Below are 27,079 nucleotides of genomic sequence, written 5' to 3' on the forward strand. Positions count from 1 at the left end.
GCAAGGCACTGGGACCTGGGCTTCCCCTAGCAGCCCCCAGATTCGTCCAGAAGAGCCTCTGGTCTAATTAGCATATTATGCTTTTTATTATTATAGGTCTCTGGACATAATAGGTGATAGGTATAAGCTGCTTAAACTATCATATTCCTTTTGAAATTTTAATCTGAGCTAATAATTTCTACAGGATTTGAAATGTAAGAGCCAAGCCAGGTCAACATAATTGTGAATAGTTGAAGCTGACTAGGTTGGTAAGATAGTAGGTAGTAGAGCTCTGACAAACTAGGTGGTTGCCCTGTTTTAAAAAGAGATGATCAGCCCTAGCTGGTTTGGCTCAGTGGGCCTGCGGACTCAAGGGTCCCAGGTTCGATTCTGGTCAAGGGGTGTGCCTTGGTTGCGGCCACATCCCGAGTGGGGGGTGTGCAGGAGGCAGCTGGTCGATGTTTCTCTCTCATCAATGTTTCTAGCTCTCTATCCCTCTCCCTTCCTCTCTGTAAAAAATCAATAAAATATATTTAAAAAAAATAAAAAGATGATCAGCTGACTATTACTATAGGGTAATTGTTGCCAAATACAAATTCCAATGGCCCACCCCCCTCTTTTTGTCCTTAGAAAAGCTGCAGATCTGGATTTTTATGTTAAATCTCCTGATTTAAATGTTGGAACTAATTAATATTTTTATTTAAATAAATATGCGCACACACAGGCACACGCATACCAATCACACATCTACAGTATGTGTGAATATATAGTGTGTGTAATATACACTCGGATCTGTTTGTGTATGTATATCCTCTTTTAAATAACTTCTTTTAGAATAGGTTTAAATTAACAGAAAAATTACAAAGATAGTATCGAGAGTTCCCATATACCCTACACTCAGTTTTTACTCTTATTAACATCTAACATTAATATGGTGCATTTTTTTCAGTTAACGTATACGTACTGATACATTATTATTAATTGGAGGCCTAAGGTTATTCACATTTCCTGAGTTTTCCCCTAATGTCCTTTTTGTGATCTAGGATCCCATTCAGGACACCACATTATATTTAGTCATCGTTTTTCCTTAGGCTCCTCTTGTCTGACACTTTCTCAGACTTTCCTTATTTTTGATGATGTATATACCTTTTTAACCAACCAACCAATCAGGTGTATGGACAAGACTTGGCCCATGTAGCCCATGTAGATGTCAAACCCTTTCTAAGAGTAATTACCCTTGGTCAAGTTGGTTAAGAGTGCTAAATACTATTGAACAATGTATTATCTTTGCAAATGAATGTTTTATTCCATGCAAAGCACTTCGAGTCCTAAACTCTGAATTTTACTTTTTGTGTGACTGTGTTGGTAGTTACGTCTGATGTGTCCTTCATGCAGAGGTGAGATGTGTGCTATAACTCACTTTAGAGTTGTGGCTAGATTATTTGGTATGTGGATCCTTTAAAATATATTTTAAAGATACAAAAGTATGGTGTTTACTAGTATCTTTCTAAAGGGTGGCTTTATATATAAACGTTTTTTAAAAATTGGAAGTGTTATTATAAAGCTCAGTACTATTTTGTTCTATCAAAAGACTACCATCTGATATCAGTTAGACAACTTTCTCTTAGCTTAAGAGAATGAAAATGAGATCTGAAGTGATCTTTTCAGAATGAGTGTATAAACTGATAATTCTCTAAATTATCCAATTTTAGAAGTCGCTGGAGTTCTGGAGTAGGTGGAAGTGGAGGAGGATCCTCTGGTAGGTCGTCAGCTGGAGCGCGAGATTCCCGTCGACAGACTCGAGTGATTCGGACAGGACGGGATCGAGGGTCTGGGCTTTTGGGCAGTCAGCCCCAGCCAGTTATTCCAGCCTCCGTCATCCCCGAGGAGCTGATTTCACAGGTATGGCCCTTGTAGAACACTTAACATAAGGATGAGGTTTAACTGAATATAGTGAGTTATAGTCATGACTCGTATCATGAATTGTGAAATACCGCTCTCCTATATTGATCCTAGAAAGATGATTTTGAGAAAGAATTTAATCAAAGGGGAATTAGGATAACACTCTTTTCATTTCAGGCCCAAGTTGTTTTACAAGGCAAATCCAGAAGTGTCATTATTCGGGAACTTCAGCGAACAAATCTCGATGTAAACCTTGCTGTAAATAATTTACTTAGCCGGGATGATGAAGATGGAGATGATGGGGATGACACAGCCAGCGAATCCTACTTGCCTGGAGGTTGGTGGATCACCATCATGGTTTTGTCATCTCTGGAGGGAAAGGTTGTTTTTAAACTGGGGAATAGAATTTTAAAGTACAATGAGTATTCTGACTTTAATATCCAAGGTGGTAGATATTTCTCCCTAGAGTGTTTTTTAGTTTTTGTTTTTAATCCTCACCTGAGGATAATTTCCCATTAATTTTCAGAGAATGTGGAAGAGAGAGAGAAAGACAGAGAAATATTGATGTGAGAGAAACATCAATTAGTTGCCTCCTGCACATACCCCGACCAGGGCACGGGCTAGGAAGAAGCCTGCAACTGAGTTACGTGCCGTTGGCTGGAATCGAACCCATGACCCTTCGGTCCTCAGGCTTGGCTCTATCCACTGAGCCAAACCGGCTAGGGCCTTGTAGTGTTTTTTTGTTTGTTTGTTTTTTAATTACAAATTCTTTTTTAGGGAAAAATGGGGAAATGTCTGCTCAGTGTACATGTGTTTGGTCCCAGTAAAGAAATGGATGGCTTTATCACTGGCTCACAAATGACTCTGGACTTTTGTTTTTTGATGCCCTTATTACTGAATATGTCTTAACTGCATTTAAATTTTGACTGTATTATCTCTGTGATGTCACAAGTATCTTAAGAAATCTTATTTTCTTGTGATTATTTAGTAGGTAGCACCAGTAAGCAGACATGCAGTTGATGTTCCTTAAAATATTTAAGAATGTTCACTTTATTTCCTAGGCAGTGACTGCTTTTTTTCTCTCAAGTTATGTCAGTCAGTTCCTGATTTTAATCTGTTTTAATTTGCAGAGATCTTTTGATGGTCTGCAGGTGTTTTCTCTATATCTGCTTCATTTTTATTTGTTTCTGTTTTGTAGAGGATCTTATGTCTCTTCTTGATGCTGACATTCATTCTGCCCACCCAAGTGTCATTATTGATGCGGATGCCATGTTTTCTGAAGACATTAGCTATTTTGGTTACCCTTCATTTCGTCGCTCATCACTTTCCAGGCTAGGCTCATCTCGAGGTAATTTTGCATTTCTTTGTGATTATTGGCTGGCTGTATGGAGAGCGAGTGATAAAATTTGCTGTATTTGTTAATATTACAGTAGATGAAATAATTACTTATTAGTTTTTTTGGATGCTTTGGCATTAAAACTAGTTATTTTTTATTTTGAAGAGCCACAATACTTTGGAGATGATTATATCTACTTTGGAATACTCATCAAGGGTTACGACTTTATTTTTAAATAGGATTATGGATTCTGAACTAAAAGCAGAATTCTACTTTATAGTGACATGCAGCATTCAGAAAACAAATCTCTTTAGTTTATTTGATTAAATTAAAGTGATTATTCTGTTAATTTTAAATCCTGGTTAAATGAAAGAGTGAAAAAACTTCTTAGAAAGGGATTGGCCAATTATAAATACAGAAATGTTTAGCTTAATAAAATGCTGTTTTAAGAAGGTATAATAGAGGTTAGAAAGAAGATTTTGAAATCATACAAATATAGGACTTTGTCTATGTTGGTATAGATTTAGTTTGCATTTTAATTTTGTTAAATGTTTTTACTTTCCAGAATGTAAAACTGCTTGATTTAATAACAATCAGCTATATAATTTACCGATCATTAATAAATTGAAGAAGTTGCCATATTATATTAAGCTCTTGCTGCAAATATTTAGTACTTAAAACCAGTTTTAAAAGAACAAACCTATGATTTTTTAAACATACTGAACCTATTATGTAATAGCTTTAAAGAAATTTAAATGCATACTTTACTGCCTTAAATGCATCAAGTACTGAGTTTTAAAATATTCAGTACCTAACACAAATAACCCCTTGTAAATTTCTCCCTTTACTTTATGTCATTCTATGTCATAGTAGGCATTACTTTTAATTTGAACCATGTGAAATTGCCGGTACTTGCTGATTTTTGACCTGCATTGGTGGCAGTTTGAATGGATCAAATTAATTTTGTTTTTAATCTTTCTTATCAAAAACTTGGAGCTGCAAAAACTGGTTAGAGAATTTGTAGTCAATTGTAGGGGAAGCATTTGTAAGATACGAAAATTTTTCTATAAAGATTCTTAAAAATAAAAGCCTGTCTGGTTTCTTAAAAATTTCAAAATTACACTTATTCATAAAAATCCAGCCTATAAATTACTCTTAACTAGGCCTTGGATTATGAAAAGTTTTTTAGTTAATATTAATAGATTTAATCATTTCAAGGTTTTTCCTGTATGTATAGTTTTTTTTTTTAATAACAGAAAACATTCTAACAAATACTTTTGGTTTACATATGTATCTAACATGTTGAAATTCTAATTTATGCACATTTCTAATAAATAAATAAAAAGTTATGGTAAGCATTTTTAATGAAAGCCCAAAATTTTAAATTCCATTTAAAAAATCTGTAGCAGTTTAAAGTAATTCTGCTATAAAAACATGTTGGGATTCAAAAAAGTCTGCCTCTACAGAGTTTTTAAAAATACTAGTTTATTATTTTTATACTTTCACTTGAAAGAGTTAATGTTTTGAATGTTGCATGTCAGGCTTATTAGAAATACATTTACATTTAATTTTTGTGAGTAGATAAACTGCTGTTAGTTGCATCCTGAAGGGTCTTTACTAGAGAGTGGCTTACTTTTATCCCACTGGTGTGACCCAATTGCATACCAGTTCTCCTTCTTCCCTTAGAGAGAGACTCTGAGCTGTTGCGTGAACGTGAATCCGTTTTACGTTTACGTGAACGAAGGTGGCTTGACGGAGCCTCATTTGATAATGAAAGGGGCTCTACCAGCAAGGAAGGAGAGCCAAACTTGGATAAGAAAAACACACCTGTTCAAAGTCCAGTGTCTCTAGGAGAAGATTTGCAGTGGTGGCCTGATAAGGTATTTGGAAAAAATCCCCACCCTTTCCATTTAAATAGATTCCTGCTAACTACCCTTCTTCCCCCTCCACACCCCCCCAAAAAAAGGTTTCTATTTTATTTCAGATTTTTGTACTATTATTAATAAAACACACACACACACACACACACGCACACACACACACACACACAGTGATATTTTTGTTTTGTTTAAAAAGTAAGTAGTTTTCTCAGTGGCTAGAGCATTGGCCTGAGCACCAAAAGGTGTTTGGTTCAATTCCCGGTCAAGGGCATGTACCCGGGTTGCACATGTGGAAATAACCAATCGACTCTCTCACATCAGTGTTTCTCTTTCTCTCCTTCCCTTCCTCTCTCCATTCCATTCTCTCCAAAAAATCAATGGGAAAATATCCTTGGGTGAGGATTAAAAAAGAAAAAAATATATGTATGTATTTATGTATGCATGCATGCATGCATGTAGGGTATCTTTATTTGGCATTACATGAGTAGTATTAACGGTGTTTCAGTGGTGCAGTTTTTTTCCTACTAGAAGTAAATCAGAATGGTAATTCCAGGTAATACATCAGCCTTCTGTTTTAGAACTCTTTTTCTGGTGATAATTATACCTGTAACTGATGGTATATCACTAATAAGATTTGTTTTATAACGTCACGTGGACCCTGGTTTTTGCAGGGCACATTTGTGGTCATTTGGATACAAGCATGCATGTGAGGGCAAGATCAGGGATCTGTTTTTCTCCGACTAGTTAGCTGTCCCTAGATGGCAGTGAATGCGGCAGCCTCTGTGCTTTAAATGCTGTGGGCGACAAACAGGCTGAACTGTAATGCACTGGAGGAGTTCTGCCACTGGAGAGGTTCCATGTATAGGCTGGTAGAGAGCAGCCAGGAATTGTTAAGGTGATTTGAGTCTTTAAGAGCCCACCACTGCCACTAGTGATGCACCCTGTTGATGGTGTGTGGGTTTCATTGTCATAAGTGATGGGTGATTCATCTTTAGAGGGTCCTATTGGAAGCCGTAGGTTTTCACCTCTTTTGGGGTGCTGCTCCTTATTTCCAGAAGCAGTTGGGTAGGAAATGTTCATAAGTAGAAATAAAAGAAGATAAGAATTTTGAGGTTCAACTCTAGCAGATAAGGAGTTTCTGATAAGGATTTCTTTTCTTTCTTTGAAGTTGATTTTGGAATATTAAAGGAAAATATTATCTAACTATTTTTCATAGTTATTATGAATCTTGACATAGTTCATTTATTTTCTTCTGTATTCAGCTCATGTAGAAAACTTGAATGTAAGAAGGAGCATGAATTTTAATCAGTCTCTTTGTAAGCAAAAGGTTATTCTGGTTTCCTTGGCAGCTGACAGATTTTCCCTGAGTTGAATTCTTTTACTTATTTCCATAAAACTAGAAATTTCCAAAGTTTTAACTTTCACTTCATATGATAGAAGGTGATTTAAACCACGGGCTTTCTTTTTGTTTGTATGGTACATTGTTCTGCGTTTCCTATTTCTCTTGCCTGCATCATATTAGAGCTGTGTCTGCATATTGGCAGGGAGTCAAGAAGCCTCAACAATCTTATTTTCACAGTGCCATCGCATACATATTAGTCTAAGCTTCTTTACCATTTATTATTTTTGATTAATGAAAGTATTTTGAATTGTACAAGTTTAGCAAAGTTTTCCTCTGGCCAGTGTACCCATTGTTAGATTTAGCCAGTGATTTGCCTTTACTGGTAGGCATGTTTTTAGGCACAACTTGTTTTCAGAGATAGTTACTAAGTGCATCATGAAATCTTGATACTGCACAGACCTTACTTAGTATGTTTCCTTGGTTTGTTTAGACATTGACTGGAGGAGGAATAGCAGTATGTGAAACAAGATGTAGCTTAGCTATACTTTTCTTTCTTACTAAACACCTAATTTAAAATATTGTCACTGAAAAAGAACCCCTTTTTATTAGATTATGATTGACAGTGAGACATCAAAAATTTTAATTCAGGGAAAGAAAACAGCTTAAGCCTAATCAAACTATTAAGCATTATCAATTACCGACAAATACCAGTAGATGATTGTTTGCAGGGCTGGGTACTACATTCAGAAAGACAGCATAAGAGTTATTTATTGAAGGGTAAAAAGACCTTGCCTTCAGGTAACTTTAGGGCAACATTCAAAGCTATCATAAGGGAGCATAGGGTGAATCCTATATGAAGGATCAGGCAACATGCTGGACCATAATGGTCCTTCAAAATTGGGACAATGATTCCCGAGGAGTAGAAGTTTTGGGGGGAAGGCTTCATTAGGGAATGGAGAGAGAGGTGGAGAGTTCAGGGAGATGTCAGCATGCACTACTGGGAAGCAGTGTGTCTATCTGTCTGACTGTCTTGGAAGCAGTGTATCTATCTCTGTCTGTCTGTCTGTCTTTCTAAAAATATGCATCCTAGCTTATTTTAGATTATAAGTTTGGTTAGTACCCATAGTTTTTTTTTTTATTCTTTTTTTTTAGTTAGGGTGCAATTCCATTGGTATATTATCTGGATTAGTACTGACTTTCCCACCACCCACATAGAAGAACAGCTACTTCAAAATTTTACCATTTTGTAGGCTAGTAAACTTCCTTTAAAGGTGGAATATTCTCTTTTCTTTAAGCCGTTATAGTATAATCTTGAGCTGAAAAATGTTTGAGATAAACTTAAACTTCATTTCCATGAATTACTCCTTTCAGTTAAAAGTCAAAACTAGTATTAAAGCATAATTGAAATTTATCATAGGATGTTGAAAACTTCATGAAGACAGAGGTGTGAGGGTAATTAAATCAGTTTTAATTGAATGTGATAGGTTTCTTGCTTAAGTGTTAGGGTGAGAATTTGTAGGAAGGCAGAAAAATGATATTAATACTTTCAAGTAGGTACAGTAATAAAATTAGATTCAAAAGGCTTTGGGGAGTCCCAGGAGGCCACACAGAGTAATTACTAAAAGTGTGGACTCTGCAGCCAGACTTCTGGAGTTTATATCCTGCCTCTGCCACTTACTGGTTGTGGTCAAATTCTAGAACCTCCCTGGGACTTTGTTTTTTTGTCTATGAGATGAGGCTAATAATGGTTTTTATTTTATGGGATTTTCATTAGACTTAAATGAATTCATATAAGTAAAGTGTAAAGACCAAGGTTATGGCAAGGTCCTGTTCTACAAAGAAAGAGGAAGTTGCTACAGGTCATGGAGAGTGAGAGAGTTATGTAGTGGATGATGTAATTATTAATTACAATAATAATTTAGCATAATAGGACATTAAAAGGCAGTCTATATGCAACAAAGTAAGAAGTGGAGGGAGTGTTTTACATCTGTGCCTTTAAATCCAGGCCCTGACGTAAAAACTAGCCAAGTTTATACTGGTTTCTGATTGGTATTAACAAAAGTATCAACTTTCTTATTATGCCCCCCCCCCCCCCCCCAATCTCTCATCAATCCCCTTTCCTCCCTCCCAGCACTTTTTTCTCTCCCCTATTCCTGCCCCTCCCTCTCTTTGCTTATTGTACTTTACATTTCTGGAAATAGCTTTGATAATTCAGTTACTTCAATGAGAACATGAAATTTCTCAAGTAGGTGATTATCTAACATGGCTCCATTTTCACTGCTTAGTCCTCTCCCCCCCCCCCCACCCCCAGTTTTTTCAGACTAGAAATTTAGTTCTGTGTTGCACATTGTAATCAAATATGTGAATGTGTAAATTGTAACTATATATGTATTTTTACCAATCTAAAGTGACTTATTCGCAAGGGGGAAAATGCAATTATAGAAACAAAGACTTAAAAGTAGAATGCAAAGATAAGAGCAGTGTAATAAATGTTGAAGGGAGAGGAAGGAGAAAAATTACACAGAAATCCATGCTAAGTAATTCTGCTGAAGCTGAACATAGAAGTTTCACTTGTGCCCTATCACAGAACACATCCCTTCTTTCCAGCAAGCTCGCAGAGAGGAGCTTGGTGAGAGTTGTGTGGTGGTGATGAAGAAACAGACTGAATCAGCAAGTCATTACTGTTAATTTGCGGTCATGTCCCTGCTGTTCTGGATCTATTTTCACACAGTCTAGGGGAAATCAGAACATTTAATCCCACCAGCCTTTTGAGTTACAGAGTTGTATGTAATATAGTCGCAGTTTCTTTGAATGGTGTTGAGAGGAAATAGCTCCATAACGTTTGGCTCCTTACTTAAGCTATTTGGAGCAGCCTCCTTGTTGGAACCAATTGATCAAACTCAGTCATATTGCTTCCTCTGCAGGGTTCCAGATGTGGAAACTGTTGGGAGAGGTCTTTGTTATTGTTTTTAATTGACACTGGAAAGTTTCCAGGATAACTGTTACAAGTTAGCTAGGTGTGTCACAAATGTCTTACCTAATAATAGACAAACATGTAAATTGACCGTACCTTCCCTACGCCAACCAGCCAATCAGGAGAGTGTGCAAATTAACCTAACAAAGATGGCGGTTAATTTGCATACATAGGCTCCAAGCGGTGGAGCAAAGCCTCACAGCCCCAGGGCCGGCTCCGGCTGGAGCCCGGCCAGAGCGAAGGCGTGGGTGCCGGGTGCCGGAGGAAAACCGGTGCCAGTAGCCAGGGGAAAGGAAGGCCTATTGCACGAATCTCTTCGTGCAACAGGCCTCTAGTAATTTAATAATGAAATAAGAGCAAAAAGAGAAATGGTCCTGAAAAGGAACTGAAGGCAGGCAGAGGATCCTCTGGAAAAGTAGGTAGGCAGGTAGAACTGAAGGTGAATAAGGACAGATGACCAAATGGCACTATAGCCTGTGTTGTATTCCATCTGTTTCAACCATAATACATAGTACATTGCTTTTGGAGCTCATACTTACTAGGAAGACTAGTGTTTGCTAATAGTAGGAAAATTAAAATAAAAAAGATGAAAACCAAGTTTTGTGGGGAGAAATTTAGGAATAGAAAGGCCAACCCTTTCAAAATATAAATTACTAAATATAGATGAGTAGGAGTTCATGTTACTGGGCTGACTTTTTTTTTTTTTTTTTAACATTTTGGCCAGGAGCTCATTTCCATCATATTTTTTAAGTTGTCCCTCTTCCTTTGGGGAAGAATTTCTAATTTGATTGATGACTCACTTATTGCTATCCAGACAGTTGTAAATTTACTAATTAGATTCAACCCCTAATGATTTGATTTTTGTTAAATAGAGCTAAACTACTCATCGTTATGGAAACAATGCATATTCACCTTTCCAGTCGGGTTGAAGCAGGCCCCCAACTTGTTCAGAAGCAGCTGTTAGTCTGTCATTAAAACAAGAAAAGCACTGTTTTCTATGACATTGTGAAAATGAGGGAGCTAAAACACTGTTCCCTTGTGTGTATTTGATGGTTTTGTATTTCTCTCCCTACAATATAAAACAGGCAGGAAGCAGTCAGTGATTTTTCCATTGTCTTCTCTTGGTTGGTGGTTGTCCCATCATCCACATATGTCCATAGTGGGTTTTCAGGACCTTCAGGGTTCAGTTGGCTCACTCAGGGCTTATCATCCTGGGGAATGTTGCCTCACCCTTGAAGGATACAGGCTAGTCAGTTCTGGGGGGGCCTGGTGCTTCATGCTTTTGTCACAGGGATGGTTTGCTCAGATTGCACTGCTCTTGTAAGGCATTGACTTGATTCATTTGTTCATGCAATTGTCAGTGTCTTCCTACTATGTGCCACGTGCCAAGCTGGCCTTTGGGAATATAGAAGTGAATACAGTACGATTTTCCCACAGGAAACTTAGTGGGGAAGACAAACATTCAAATACCACATGATGTATTCACAGTGTGATCAGTGATACACTGAAGGTGAGGATACAGTGCCTCGGGCCCAGAGGGGAAGAGCTAATAGTACATGAGAGATTTGGCAAAGACTCGCAGAGAAGAAGATATTTAAGCAGCATTTTTAAGATTAAGTAGGTGTTGACTAAGATGCAGAAGCATTTCAAACCTATCGAGCATGGGCCAGAGTCATGAAAGGTTACCGTGTGTTCGGTAACAATGAGAATTCGGAGTTGCTGCTTTGTAGCAGGGAGGAGAAGAGCAAGATGGAGCAAGACCACAGGGACCTAAACACCTGGCCACGAAATTAGGATGTTGCTCTGCACTCCCCAGGACGTCATTCGAGTTCTTGGAGAAGTGATCTGATGAGATAGGTGGGATTTTGTGTTGTTTATTTTTAAAGAGATGAACATTTTTGGCATTGAGGGAGAAAGGAATAGGAAAAATCTAGAGTCAGTTAAGAGACTGATAGAATTGTTAAAGAAAGGAACCGTGAGGGCCTCAATCAAAGCAGTGACCGTGGTAGAGAGGAAAGGAGGAATTTGAGAGGAATCTGAGACAAGTGTGCCACTCGTCCACTAGTCATTAGGTTGTTGAAAGAGGAGGAAGAAAAGGAGGAAGAGTGAGGAGAGTGCCCAGAGGGGGTGGTGATGTCATTTGTTTAGATGGGGACTGCGGGAGATAGGCAGCTGTGGAGGAGCTGATGGCTTTGCTTGGCAGTGTTACAGTACTTCAGGCATCCAGGTAGAGAGCTCCTCCAGGTTAGGAAAAGGAGGTTCACATGTTTAAAAGCATGGTGCCCCAGTGGATGCAGTCATTTAGGCTGAGGTTGGAACATAATTGGAATAAAGAGACAAAGACAGAATCTGGGGCAGGGAGTGCATGGTAGGGCGAAGGAGAAAATAGTCACGAAGATCGGAGGAAGACCAATAGAAAGTGGTTACCTGTAAGTAGGGAAGAGAAGAGGTTCCAGAACTGATGATGAGCAGGGTCAGTGGTTCGAATAGAAGTTTAAAGAGAAGGTGGATTGATTAAATGAATGGGCATTGATATAGCTGTTGTAGGTGCTGTTATGGTTGTTAAGCAAAGCTGCTAACGTGAAACATGCCAAGTGATCCTTCACTTTATGTGAGTAGCATGAAGGAGAGATCAGCATGGGTGGTGGTTGGTGTTACAAGAGAGGGTTGTATCCAGTGTGTGTGTGTGTGTGTGTTATCTTTAAATAGGCGAGGAGGACACTTCTTTCTCTCTGATGGGGTACTGTTTCATTAAATGAATCTAGAAGTGGGAATACTCAGGAAGCTTGTGCTTTCTGGGTGAATAGGAGATGAAGTCAGGGGAGCAGGGAATGATGGTTGACTTGGACTGATCACTTGCTTGTGCTGGGCCCGGTGCTGTGTACTTTATACGTTACTATACTTGGTTTTTACCCTCCCCTCTCCATATGTGCTATTATTACACTCATTTTAGAGGTGAAGAAATGCGTTCAGAGAAATGACATAAGTTACTTGATGTCATGTGCTTAGTAAGTGTTGGGTCCCAGTTTTGGACCTACTTGGTCTGATTATATCATTCTTTGAACCAAGGGGTTGAGAAGGAAGTGTGGTGGGAAATGTTAAGATTTGATGCAGCAGCCATGGAGAGAGTGGATACGACTTTCAGATACCCCTGGGGAAGGGAAGAGAGGAATTGCTAACTTAGAGCATTTCAGTTTTGGTCTCTCCCATCATGCCTTGAAAATGGGGCTGACAGGTACTGGTAAACTAGAAGGTGAAAATTAGTATTCTTTTTGTACAACTCTGAGTCATAACCTGTTACTATTACATTTAAAATCTTGGCAGAATTCACAGGCTTTTTAGCTGAGCACTATAACCCATCTGACCAAATAAGATTGGAATTTAACAGAAAACCATAAAGACACCATTAGTTTAGCATACCTTAGAGCCAGAATTCCAAAGAAAGTAGTGCATAGACCAGTAGCAAAAAGTACAAGCTAAAATATGTTATTGGCAAGTTTGGAGGTGAGATTTCTGGGTAGCTTCATGACTCTGATCATATTGGTCTTATGTTTAAGAAATTATTATTGAGCTCTAGCCGGTTTGGCTCAGTGGATAGCGTGCCACACTGCGGACCAAAGGGTCCCGGGTTTGATTCCGGTCAAGGGCATGTACCTCACAGTTGCAGACTCCTTCCCGGCCCGGGCCCTGGTTGGGGAGTGTGCAGGAGGCAACCAGTTGATGTGTTTCTCTCACATCGATGTTTCTCTCTGTCTTTCCCTCTCTCTCTCACTCTAAAAATCAATAGAAAAATATCTTCGGGTGAGAATTAACAAACAAAAAAATCATCATTGACATTGTTTATTTACATTTATTGTCCAAGCTTTGTATAATTTAATTGCATTCCAACTCATTGCATGTACATCACCTTAAAACTAAACAAACTTTTACCTTAAAAACCAACACAGACATTTGTTTTAGCAGCTTGAAAAAGCCTACAGAGAGGGAATCTGTTTTGACACTCAACTTTCCCTGCTTTACCTACTATGTGCACTGTTCTAAGAACTGGGGAGACAGTAGTAAACAATACAAAGCTTATATTCCATTGAGATAGAGCATGAACAAGTTAATATAATATAAATTGTGAAATGCTGTGAAGGAAAAAGAAGGCAGAGTAAGGAGATAAAATATGTGAGTGGTGGTTTTATAGATAGTGTGGTCAGAGGTCTCATCTGAGCAGACTTGATTGAGGAGAGGGAACGAGTCACACGAGAAACAAGACAAGAATAAGGACATGGTGGGTTCCTGGTGGACATGGTCCAGGAGCGGGAAGAAGGCCAGTGTGACTGGAGGGAGGGAGCTGGGGCCATATAGAGGGCCTGGCAGGCTGTGCTGAAGAATTTCATAGCTGTGGCTTATGTGTTCACATAATCCAGGTTTTATGTAATATTGTATCCAAACCATTAGTTCGGCAACTGTTACATTTATACATTGTGATATTTTTACTTTATAGGATGGGACAAAATTCATCTGTATTGGGGCCCTATATTCTGAGCTTTTGGCTGTGAGCAGTAAAGGAGAACTTTATCAGTGGAAGTGGAGTGAATCGGAGCCTTACAGGAATGCACAGGTATTTTATATTAAATCTTTCATTGACTAGCTCTACATTATCAGCATACAAAATGGTGATCATTTTTCTTATGCTTTCAAAGAATCCTTCATTGCATCATCCACGAGCAACATTTTTGGGGCTAACCAATGAAAAGATAGTCCTCCTGTCTGCAAATAGCATAAGAGCAACTGTAGCGACAGAAAATAACAAGGTATGAAACACTTAGCATTGATTGAACATTTTATGCTTATTTTCTTGATTTTCTTCTCCCTTTTCCATCTTTTCCTTTTGTCTTTCTAAGTAGATCCACATATACAAAGTGTTTCAGCCTTAGTAGAGTAATCCAATATAGTCTTTTTGTTGTGTGTTTATCTCTATATTATAATCCAACTCTGGAGGTAGCTTTCTGTTTTAAGGGAAGGAAAAAATATTCACGGTAAGTGCTGACGAAAAGAGATATGAAAAGCATTGAAACTTGAGATTACATTATAAATTGAGAAAGTATGAATATTATGCCTCAGATTATCAGTTTGGCTTTAAAAGAGTCATTAAATTCTTTTTAAAATTGTTGGAGCAAGTGTTTACTTTTAATTAATGCCTTACATGGCTTTAGACAATCATTTCAGTAACTGCTATTTTGACTTATTTGTGTAAAGAAAGTATTTTACTTTCTAGTCTTACTAAGAACCTTTTCTGAATTATGTTTTTTTGTGTGTGTTTTTTAGCATTTAGCTCAAAACTGGAATTTTAGAATTCCAGCCCATAGAATATAAAGTTTTGACCACAATTCTTTTGAAAAGGTTACTTGTTTTTATTTAAACCTTTGCTATTTTATTCTTTAGGTTGCTACATGGGTAGATGAAACTTTAAGTTCTGTGGCTTCTAAATTAGAGCACACTGCACAGACTTATTCTGAACTTCAAGGTGAACGGATAGTTTCTTTACATTGCTGTGCCCTCTATACCTGTGCCCAGCTAGAAAACAATTTGTATTGGTGGTGAGTATCTCCGGGAGGGGGACTCTGAATGCTTTATGTGCATAGATAGGTGCTTGGAATACCAACATGAGAAGGTCAGCAAAAGATGCTTTATAGAGTGGGAAGGTTCACTTTGGAGCGAAGTAACATTAAAAATACTGTAAAAGAGAAGCCTATAAAAATAATGCATACTTAGTGCATTAGAAATTTTATAAAAATATAAAGTAGTAACAAAAATCACCTATAATCCTACACCTTAAAGATATAACTACTGTTAACATTTAGTGGTATTTTAGTCGTTCTTTCTTATACGTAAATGTGTCCCTTTTTTTACATAATTGAAAGCATAGGTTATAGGGGACTTCATAATTCAACAGTGTTACTTAAAATGTAATTTTAAGGGTTATTAAAGTATTTCAATTTATGAATATTGTATACCTTAGTTATCCTTTTACTATTAAAAGGAATTTTAAATGAATTCTCTCTTGTGTCAGTAAGTTTGCATTGGCAGAAATAATATATAGGGAATATAATAAAATATCAACTGATGAATTTTCTGTAAATTTTAATACTAAAGGTTTTAATAAAAATGGATCCAGTTATGTATTAAACCTATGAACAAGTTATACTTAAGAATGAACTGAACATGTTAATATTCTGAAGCAAAAATATTGGAGAAGGAATATACCAGAAATGCCTAAATAGTATGTATAATTTCAGATTTGTTTAATGGGTTTTTGGGGTGCTTATTTGACTAATTCATGCTTTGTCTTTTCAGGGGTGTAGTCCCTTTCAGTCAAAGGAAGAAAATGTTAGAGAAAGCTAGAGCAAAAAATAAAAAGCCCAAATCTAGTGCTGGTATTTCTTCGATGCCTAACATCACTGTTGGCACCCAGGTAAGTGATTAGAATTAATCCTGTCCTAAGGGACATTATTTCTCTTCAAAATCACTTTCTTCCCTGTAAGTAATTCCCCTCTAAACTGACTGTCAGTTAAAGGGCCAGGTTCCAGTAGCATGTATGTGGCACATCACTCTCTTTTTAGTAGTCAAGTCACATACAGAGAGTCTGCTCCAATGTCAGGAGGTTTCCCCATGGGGTAGGGTTCCCAGACTTGTCTGGTTTTAACAATCATTTGGTACTTAGATGCCGAGTCTGGAGCCTCTTACCGGAAATGTTCCTGTTCCTTCAGTTTGTCTGGTGGTGGGGCCCAGGCATCATTGTATTTAACACACATTCCAGGTGATTCCTAATGATCAAGCCTTTCAAAACATACTGCTCTCTGGGGACATGATCAGTGGAGGCTGGAGGCTTCGTCAAATTACCCAGGTTTCCACCAGTTTCTGTTTCTTGACTCAGATGGTTTAAGACTCCTATAGGTATCTTATGGAAGGTGCTTTTTCTAATACCGCAACCTTCCCTGGAGTCTGCAGAGTCCACCTTTCTCCAGTTGCATACCTGTGTGAGGCTGAACTGTCGTCCCATATTTACTCAAAAGTCACATCACAGCAGATGGGATGCAGAAGCAGACATGGGATTCCAGCTGTCTTCTGTTAAATTGGACATTAAGAGACTTGCAAACAATGCCACTTTTCTTGCTGAATCTTTGAAAATGTAGTTATTTTTTTTCATAAAAATTATTTATATCAACGTGGGATATATTACTGTTAAATGAATATTTTAAAATTTCTCAGTTTTAACTATTTACATATTAAAAACCAACTATATGACCCACATAAACAAAATATTTTTAGGTTCTCAGTGGTGTTTAATAGGGAAGAGTTTGAGGGCTATTGTTACATGATTCATTAGACTCATAGAAGTTTAACTTCAGGATAAAACTTGACATTTATATTCATTATAGTAAGTACTGTAGTGAATGTTTAAGGACTTTATAATCCCTAACACTTAGACAAATGGTAGATTTTATTACATAATGTGGAGCTAATTTCCTCATCTGACACTTTCAGTTCATTTTTTTCTCTCTACCGCATTACTTATATCCTCTGAGTCTTAAAAAGTTTTAACCATTTTAGCTGTTATTTTTCTCTCAAACACAGCTGAAATGGAGCTGTTCTTTTTGTTTGTGGCTATTTTTTGTCTATTCGTGGTTGTCTTGTTCTGATCCTTTATTGGCCTTCCAACTAGAAAGTTTTCAGCAATTACGCACTGTTTTGACTATTATTGTACTATTTATGTCAGTTGCTTTGGACAGTTCTCTCTCTTCTTGGAGCTCCCCTTTTCCTAGTTAGTTCAAACATCGCTCTCTGATGTTCTCCAAGTTCCTTGTTCACTGGACTCACAATTGCCTTATTACCATGTAGGACGACATTACTATAGAGGGGGGGAGGGGGCTGAACAAATACTTTAGAGATATACTGAAGAAAAGCTGAACAAAATAGCATGGCATGAAATTGCTGAAAGATAGCAACATGTTAACAATTTGGTGTAGAACTAAGATTTTGTTTTGAACCTACAAACAACTGAACACACGAGTGTTCATGTGTTAGCATCAGAAAAAATTATTGATCATGTAGAGTTTTTAGCTGCACCTGCACTCACAGATCATAATTGTTGAGAGAAATATACAGGCATACCTCCTTTTATTGTGCTTTGCAGATATTGTGTTTTTTTACAAATTGAAGGTTTGTGGCAACTCTGCATCAAGACGTCTTATCCGCATTATTTTTCCAGCAGGCTCAGATGATAGTTAGCATTTGAGCAATAAAGTATTTTTAAATTAAGGTATATAATTTTTTTAGACATAATGATATTGCACACCTAATAGATTACAATAATAGTATAAACAACTTTTATATGCACCGGGAAACCAAAAAATTTGTGAGACTCGCTTTATTGTGATATTAACGTTATTGTGGTGGTATGGAACAGAACCCACAATACCTCTGAGGTGGGCTTGTATTTTCATTGTATATCTTGTTAGATGTTGGACCCTGGATATACAACTCCTGACTTTAAGGTGCATTTATTTTTATTAGAACGCTTGAATACATCTAATATGTCTCGCCACATTTCTTCTTCTTCAAGTATAGCCTTCTTATTGGTCCTCCTTCAGACTTTAAGCTTTCCACCATTCTTTCCTGAAAATTTGTGGATGAAACTTCCCTTTAAGTCACAGCAAAGCAGGATACACCTTTTTCAAGAAGCTAGCTACTAAGAACTATTCATTAGAGATCATAGAACTACACTTGGTGATGTATGACTGTTCTTTTGATAGAACTGCGACTCTATGCCATTGTTTCCAGTTGTCATACTTATCAAATGTATAGCTTCTGTGTCACTTTAAGTATAAATCACCAAAAAACAGGATCTTCATATATGCCACTGTCAAGTACAACATGATCATTAGTTTTTAGGTAATTGAACAGAACATCAGTAAGATTAGGCTATTAGAGAAATCAAGAGATTTCCAGAAATGATGTTTAAATCTTTTTTTGGTGCTAGCATTAGTGCATTTGACAGTGCCACCTTGCAGGTTATTGGTTTCAGGATGTTCTCTCGCAGTGAAAATTTATAGATTGTTCTTAAATTGAACTATAGATTGTTATATAGATTGAACTCCGCTAAATGCTAACACTAATGTCTGCGTACTCTTTTAATTTAAGAGAAAACTTACATTATCCCAGGAAGCTTCTGGCCTGTAGAAAACAACAGTCTTCTGTGGGAAACAAACATCAATAGCTGTGAAGTGATAGAATCTATATAGGGTCATGAATTAAAGAAAATAATTCAAATTACAAGAAACAGACAAAAAGTGTACTTGTGCCCTAACCAGTTTGGCTCAGTGGATAGAGCATCAGCCTGGGGACTGAGGGTCCCAGGTTCGATTCCGGTTCGATTCCGGTCAAGGGCATGTATCTTGGTTGCAGGCACATCCCCAGTAGGGGGTGTGCAGGAGGCAGCTGATCGATGTTTCTAACTCTCTATCCCTCTCCCTTCCTCTCTGTAAAAAATCAATAAAATATATTTTTTAAAAAAAAGTGTACTTGTTTTGTTCACATTTCACTTTTTATATTACCTTGTTAGTTTCTGCTCTACTGTTTCTATTGTTTCCTTATGGCAGAATGGCAGAATATTTGCTGCCTAAAATGTTAATTTTTAGCAAATGTGCTACAATTATTCTTGCTCCTTATTTTGGGGAATAAATGTTTTTAATGGAGACCTTGAAGTCAATGCTTTATCAGCCTCTTGATTTGTAAAATTGTATTTGGAAAACCGAGGAAGCAATATACTTTCACATGTTGTATTTTTAGACACTTTTGAAATAACTTCTAGTATGTCATCTTGATGGTGATTTTTCTTTTGTTTGCCAGGTATGCTTAAGAAATAATCCTCTTTATCATGCTGGAGCAGTTGCATTTTCAATTAATGCTGGGATTCCTAAAGTTGGTGTCTTAATGGAGTCCGTTTGGAATATGAATGATAGCTGTAGATTTCAACTTAGATCCCCTGAGAGCTTGAAAAGTATGGACAAAGCTAGCAAAACTACTGAAGCTAAGTAAGTACTATACGCTAACTAATCTTGATTTTATACCACTTCTAGTTTGCACTGTATATGAAGAGGATAACTAAGGGAGACTTCGAGGTGTATAGTGACTCAGGAAAGTGTTAATATGATGGGTTCTTGTTAAGATCCTCAGGAGTTTGGAAAAGAATTGGTAAAATTTACTGTTTGCTGCTTGGTTAATATTCATATATTATAGTTCTTGATTAATTGCCAGAATGACAGTGTGTATGGTTCTCTTTTGTTGTCTTTGTTTTGTTGTTAGAGTGTGTCTGTTGAAGGTGTTATGTAGTGGTAACAACACGTTCAGCCTTACTATGTTAGGTCAACTTTCTCCCCCTCTCCCTTTTAATTATCTCAGTTTCTAACTAACATCTTGCCTGCATCGTGATCATTGGAAGGGATTTGCTGGTCAAATGAGCTGGGGAGGGAAATTCTGTAAAGGATTTGTCAACTTTTGGGTCAGAGGGATATGTGAACAGAAATATCACTAAATTGTAGATAGCCCATGTTCTGGGGCTGGCTTATGATTTGGGAGCTCAGTACACTGATCTTAACACCTGTACTATTATAAGCATCTACTCATCTTTAAAAATATTTGTGTATTATACCCAGGTCTGTGCTGCTTAGTGGTTAGAGTGTCAGCCTGAGCACTGAAGGGTCTCAGATTCGATTTCTGGTCAGGGGCACAAACCTGAGTGCCGCACATAAGCGGGAAGCAACCAGTTGATGTGTCTCTCTCACATTAATGTTTCTCTCTCTCACTCTCTCTTTCTTCCCCTTCCCTTCCTCCCTCCTCCCTTCCATTCTCTAAAAAAAAAAAAAAAAAAAATCAATGGAAAAAAATGTCCTCAGGTGAGGATTAAGTTGAATAAGAGTTTTTATATAACTATTTTCTTAATCTTATAAAAATATGTGACTATTATGGAAACATGGAAGAAGAAGAAAATTATACCCCAGAAATAACATTTTAAATATTTTGATGTATTTTTTTTTCTAAATGTATACAGGCATTAAAAAGAAATAATTGGAATTTTACTATACATACAGTTTTTTTTAAAGTTCTGAAAACTTTTAGTTTGCTCAAGTGAATATAATGATTATAATTTACTACATCTATTGCTGTTATTCCTCTTATTGTTAAAAAACGCAATTTGAAATTCTGAAACATGGGGATTGCCATTAAATAAGTTAAATAAGAATCTTTAGCCCTGGCTGGGCGTCTCAGTTGGTTAGAGCTTCATCTTGTACATCAAAAAGGTTGAGGGTTTGACTCCCAGTCAGGGCTCATACCTAGGTTGTGGGTTCGACCCCTCACCCTAAGCAACCGATTAATGTTTCTCTTTCACATTGAAGCCTTTCTTTTTCTCGCTCTCTCTCCCGCTCTCTCAAACCAAAAAAACATATCTTTGTATGAAGATTAAAACAAAAAAGGAATCTTTAATAAGCCAAAACTATTGTAATTTATGTCTAAAGTTTTTTGTTTGTTTGTTTTAGATCTTCTTTTTAAAAAGGTTTATAGACTTTCTCCCTAATTACATTCATTTCTTTTTAATCCTAAAAATAAAAGTAACAAAAACACATTTTTATTTTTTATGAAACTTTGTAAAGAGCGTATGAAATATTTTTGATGTGCATAAAAATAGTGTAAACGAGATTGAAATGGAATATGCTTTTTAAATTCTGTACATAAGTTTTTCAAGATCTTCCTTGAAATTTTCCATCTATATTAATAAATTTAGTAAATGAACTAAGTGAAATTAAATGCTAAGAAGATAATCATTTTCATGTCAATCAATTCTTTTTAGCAAGTCATTAAAATGCATTCACTTTAAAGGCATGCTAGTGATTAGTCAGAATCGGCTTGCTTCCACCATCACAAGATTTGCATGAGCCACCTGTTCATGTGTGCTTGCACGAGCACTTTGCTAAATGAAAACAGCACTGGTTTTCTGTGGACCGTGTCTAAACTCAGATGAAGTTCCTGGTGGGGGGAAGAAGATGAAGGTTAGGTTAGGATGATGGCCCTGATTATAATACATGCCAGGATGATCTATATATAACACATTCTGGCTAAAAGTGACTTTTCTGGTTAAAAATTGACTTCTGCCCTTTAATGAATAAAAATACTTATTTTTAGCATCTGTAGACTAACTCAATGAAGAGAGGTAGTTTATTTAATTCTATAATTAATTTATCATGTTAGTTATAGCAGGTGATGGTTCATCACCAGATGATTCAAGAATAAATTGTGTAACCACTGTGAGTAGAGTTCCTTCTTTGAACTCCAAGAAATTAATGATCTAGTGGACGTTTTTATTTATTTGCCTTTACCATTTTTTTCAGTTAAATTGTTATGTGTCCACATCAGGGTTCACTGAAATGTGAAACTTGTTTGCTCAAGAGGCTTTTGATAAAACTATGTTGATAAGCCAAGTGTAGCTTTCATTGTTATTCCTTGATAAGGCTTATTTGAAGCATTATTCCGAGTTGTTGATAGCATTATATGGTATATTTTTCTTCCCTATTTTAAACCAATACTAAAAATTTGAAGTAGGTACTGTGTACCCTCCTCAGTAACTTGAGTCCTAAAAATATACCATTTTGTACAAATTTTTAATATTTTATTCCCTTATGTAAGAATAAACGTGAGTCTTAAAAATAACGATTTGACAAGTACCTGATACTTCACATTCCTAATTATAAGGAGAATCTTATTTCTAATCTCAGGCCTGAAAGCAAGCAGGAACCAGTGAAAACAGAAATGGGACCCCCACCATCTCCGGCATCCACGTGTAGTGACGCATCCTCCATCGCCAGCAGTGCGTCAATGCCATACAGTAAGTGTTATGTGTAGTACCTGTTGGTCAGTAGGTCCCAGGTGGACTGCTGTGTTACCTCAATTATGTATCCCTTTACGAATGATCTTTTATTCATATACTTAGATGAAATCTATAAAGTCTCTTTTACATTTTCTTTTTGGTACTTACCATTTTGTTGTTGTCTAAGAACGACGACGGTCCACCCCTGCCCCCAAAGAGGAGGAAAAGGTGAACGAAGAGCAGTGGTCTCTTCGGGAAGTCGTTTTTGTGGAAGATGTTAAGAATGTTCCCGTTGGCAAGGTGTGTTCAGAATATCTAAGAACTAATTACTAACAACTGTAATGCTATTGGTTATCCAAGAGTTTATGGTTGGTGAGTGTTCATCAGCTCTTTCTTCAAAGCTGCTTTATTTCTCACCTTCAATGACCTCTTAAAGTCCCATCCCTAATGAGATGCCGGTATCTCCTCTACGCATGACAGATAGATGATTATTATGCCTCTCCTTGAACATTGATGCTATTTGATTTTTAAAGAAATAATGTTTTGGAATAATTTTAGATGTGCAGAAAAGTTGCAAAGATAGATTACCTTTTTATATTGTCCATTGTTTGGAACTATTAGATGGTTCTAATGGAGATCATTTTCCATAACATTTAAAAATCTTACTACTCTAAGTCACCTTTCACTTCCCTTCTTTCTGGAGTGCGTCTTGCCTTCTAGGAAACAAGTTAGTAGAGGCTATCAGCTGGAATGCCATTAATTTCCTCTTTCTCTCTGCATATACTTAAAACCAAAATAGATCTATAGTTGTAAAATATCTGCAAAGTAAAGGTTTTCCTGATTGCCCATTAATTTCTGAAATATGATGTTCTTTCATATGTTCTTAATGGAAAGAATAGATACACCCATCGCACTCGGCAATTTACAAAGACCTTTTTCATACTCCATTTTCATTTGATTGTCAAAATAGAACTATAGTTTATGGGCAGGTTTTTCTTCTGAGAATGTCTCACTGGTTCAAAATCAAAAGCAGTAAGTAGCAGAGGTGGGACTCAGGTATTCTAGTTTCAAGTCCTGCGCTTGCCTTTCCGTGCTTTGACTGTATACCTGTGCTGTCCAGTATGGCAGCCCCTCGCTGTGTATTTGGCTAATTAATTTTAGTAAAATTAAGTAACATTAAAGCCAGCTACTCGGTCACATCAACTCCCATTTCAAGTGCTTAATAGCCACTAATAGCTCTCAGATAGGACAGCGCAGGTACAGAACATTGCCATCATTGCACAGCGGGGCTCTAAACTAATAAAGAGGAATGAGCGAGGATTCTGTAGATTATACTAATTTTTTCAGTTGATTGCCAAACATCCACAGGCTATGTAGTTTAGTTTTTCTCTAGAAAATAAGCCTTGCTAATAGATATCAAGCTTTGGCGAGTTTGTTCAGGTTAATTTTACAACTTGGTGATTATTGAAGAAATACAAGGAATTCAATGCCTCAATGTTAAATTAATGAATGAATGCCGTTTGCGTACTGATTTCATATAAGTTATTAATGTAGCATATTTATTTACCTCTATTTTTAGGTGCTAAAAGTGGACGGTGCCTATGTTGCTGTAAAATTTCCCGGCACGTCTAGCAATACAAACTGTCAAAGCAGCTCTGGCTCAGATGCGGACCCTTCTTCGCTCCTGCAGGACTGTAGGTTACTTAGAATCGATGAACTGCAGGTAAGCGTGGCAGACTCACTAAGCGGGTGAATACTGGGACTGACTCCTTGGGGATGTTACGAATTTGAGAGCAAAATTCTTTTCATGTCATGCAGGTTGTCAAAACTGGTGGAACACCTAAAGTTCCTGACTGTTTCCAGAGGACTCCTAAAAAGCTTTGTATACCTGAAAAAACAGAAATATTAGCAGTGAATGTAGATTCCAAAGGTAAAGATTCGACAAGTTTTTCAGCTGGCATATTCTATATCCCCTTAACACTTGTGTGCAGCAAATGAGCAGAATCAAGTGATTTGGGGCAGTTGACAGATTTTCTTCCCTGGGTGTAATGTTATGGAATAAAATGTATCTGTTGGAATTGACTTACAAATATGGGCAGAAAGGTCAAATTTTTGTTCCCTGGGTGTAATGTTATGGAATAAAATGTATCTTTTGGAATTGACTTACAAATATGGGCAGAAAGGTCAAAATTTGGTAGTACTTATTAGAGATTACTAAAGATATGTAATAATACTTTTACATTTATATGTTTTAAAGGTGTGCATGCTGTTTTGAAGACTGGAAATTGGGTACGGTACTGTATCTTTGATCTTGCGACAGGAAAAGCAGAGCAGGAAAACAATTTCCCGACAAGCAGCATTGCTTTCCTTGGTCAGAATGAGAGGAATGTAGCCATTTTCACTGCTGGACAGGTACAGAGGCTTATTTTTGCTTTTGAAAAGTGACATGACAACATTGTTATTTATGTGAAGCTTGGAATCTGGCTCTAGTTTGCTTGTTATTAAACTATTGAAGAATTTAGAATTTTCAGCACATTTGAATACTAAGTTTCTTATTTGGTTATTATTACTAACACACACACACACACCCATTATCTAATTAAAAACAAATATACCTATTGGAAAAAATCAGGTACAGTTTGGTAGCCATCTTTTATTTTCTCTCTGTTATAGGAGTCTCCTATTATTCTTCGAGATGGAAATGGTACTATTTACCCAATGGCCAAAGATTGCATGGGAGGAATAAGGGATCCTGATTGGCTTGATCTTCCACCCATTAGTAGTCTTGGCATGGGTGTCCATTCTTTAATAAATCTGCCTGCCAATTCAACAATCAAAAAGAAAGCTGCTATTATCATCATGGCTGTAGAGGTAATGTGACTTTGGAAACTACTTGGTATTTGAATTCAGAAGATACTGGAGTCCAGGGAAGCAGTCTTGAAAAATCATTCATTGTCCCTCCCTATAGGAGCTAATAGTCAGGACAAGAGAGATGAGTAAATTAGTGATTACATGCAATTTAAGTGTTGAGAATGGCACACACAGTCCGAGGACCATTATAAATCAGACTGTGATTGTAGAGAAGGCTTCTCTGAGGAGGCGATGTCTACATGGAACTCTGAATAATCAGAGAGGGGTCTTTTGGACACAAGATGAAGGTGGGAGTTGTTATCTCAGGCATGGGAGAATGTGTACAATCTCTTTTGTTGGTTGTTGCTTTTTTGGTTAGTGTTCATTTTTAGAAAGAGTGGAAAGAAGGGAGGGCGAGAGACACACACATTGGTTGCCTCCCACACATGCCCCAACCGAGGACTTGGATCAAATGTGCAACCCAGGTACATGTCCTTGGTGGGAATTGGACCCAAGACCCTTGGGTGCCAGGGCCAACGCTCTAACCACTTTGCACCACCGGCCAGGACATGCACATTCTTTCGATAGAACCAGAAGGTAGGGCCCATAACGATTAGTGAGTCTGGAGAAAGGTAGTAGGGAGTCTTGTGTGCTAACCTAAGGGGTGTCAGAGTTCCCCTGAAAGCTAGGAGGAGAAGGAATTTAAGCTGGCTTTTCATAAGGAAGATTTAGCAGTGGATGGAGAAGTTCAGAGGCCAGATAAACAGGCCAATACAATTATCCAGTGAGAAACAAAGCTTGAATTACTGAAAGTGAGGAAGAGGGGATAGATTTGAGAGATATTGAGGAAGGAGAAGCTATAAAGTGTGGTGACTGGATGCCAGCAGTAAATGAAAGGAAGGAGTTGGTTGTGCAGCTTCTGAGTTGGGTGAGGTTGATGTGGGGAGGAAACATTGGAGGAAGAAAGGGAGGAGGAGGAGTTTCGTTCTGAGCATGCTGCTGTTGAGGTATTTGTTAGGTGGGGAGGTAACACCTTTGGAATTTATTGGAGCAATGTGAGCAGAGATTGACCTGATTGGACTTAGAGAGGATCACTGCTGACATGCTGGGAGTACTAGGAGGACAGGGGAAGTAGGGAGGCCATAGGAGGCTACTAAAATAGTCTAGGTGGGAGGTGATTATGGTGGCTTGGCTCAGGAATCAGCTATGAGTCAGAACTGGTTAGATTTTAGATAATTCTAGATATGTTTTCAGATAGAGCCAACAGGATTTGCTTATGGCTAAATATATGGTGTTAAATAGAGGAAGCAAGAGGGTGAAAGTTTTTAGAAGAATGAAATTGCCATTCATGGAGATGAAGACTTGTGATGAAGCAAGTTCAGGGCCTGGGGTGTGATAGCAGGAGTTTGGTTTTATTTATTTTTTTAAAAATATTTTTTCAGAGAGGAAGGGAGAGGGAGAGAGAGAGATAGAAACATCAATGATGAAAGAGAAGCATTGATCGGCTGCCTCCTGCACTCCCCCCTACTAGGGATTGAGCCCGAAACCCAGGCATGTGCCCTTGACTGGAATCGAACTCTGGACCCGTCAGTTCACAGGCCAATGCTCTATCTACTGAGCAAACTGGCTAGGGCAGGAGTTTGGTTTTAGACATGCTAGATTTAGATGCCTTTAAGATATCCAAGAGGAAATGGTGCAGAGAGTTAGATGTGTAAGTCTGAAGACAAGAGAGAGAGGACCAAGCTGGAGAAATATACTTAGGAGATGTTAGTATGTATATCTGTGATATTTAAAGGAACTATGATGCAATTACCAAGCTTATGGAGAAGAGAAAAGGTCTAAGGACTCAGCCCAGCATTTAAATGGCAGGAGATAATAAGGAACCTGCCTAAGAGACTGAGAA

The 27,079-nt window shown here is 37.5% G+C and overlaps 1 protein-coding gene across 1 annotated transcript in view; it reads left to right on the top strand.

Annotated features, from left to right (window-relative positions):
* The window catches only part of UBR5 (ubiquitin protein ligase E3 component n-recognin 5), a 191,283-nt gene that overhangs the window by 111,214 nt on the left and 52,990 nt on the right, over positions 1–27,079 (top strand). The window contains exons 6-20 of the mRNA XM_023757795.1: positions 1,692–1,881; positions 2,059–2,218; positions 3,080–3,229; positions 4,904–5,097; positions 13,906–14,022; positions 14,105–14,215; positions 14,847–15,001; positions 15,759–15,876; positions 19,314–19,498; positions 22,235–22,344; positions 22,514–22,626; positions 23,906–24,049; positions 24,145–24,256; positions 24,584–24,738; positions 25,000–25,197. Coding sequence (XP_023613563.1) covers positions 1,692–1,881; positions 2,059–2,218; positions 3,080–3,229; positions 4,904–5,097; positions 13,906–14,022; positions 14,105–14,215; positions 14,847–15,001; positions 15,759–15,876; positions 19,314–19,498; positions 22,235–22,344; positions 22,514–22,626; positions 23,906–24,049; positions 24,145–24,256; positions 24,584–24,738; positions 25,000–25,197 — 2,212 coding nt within the window. The remainder of the gene's footprint in view (positions 1–1,691; positions 1,882–2,058; positions 2,219–3,079; positions 3,230–4,903; positions 5,098–13,905; positions 14,023–14,104; positions 14,216–14,846; positions 15,002–15,758; positions 15,877–19,313; positions 19,499–22,234; positions 22,345–22,513; positions 22,627–23,905; positions 24,050–24,144; positions 24,257–24,583; positions 24,739–24,999; positions 25,198–27,079) is intronic.

Source organism: Myotis lucifugus, unplaced genomic scaffold, assembly GCF_000147115.1.
Source record: "Myotis lucifugus unplaced genomic scaffold, Myoluc2.0 scaffold_114, whole genome shotgun sequence".
NCBI classification, from domain to species: Eukaryota; Metazoa; Chordata; class Mammalia; order Chiroptera; family Vespertilionidae; genus Myotis; species Myotis lucifugus.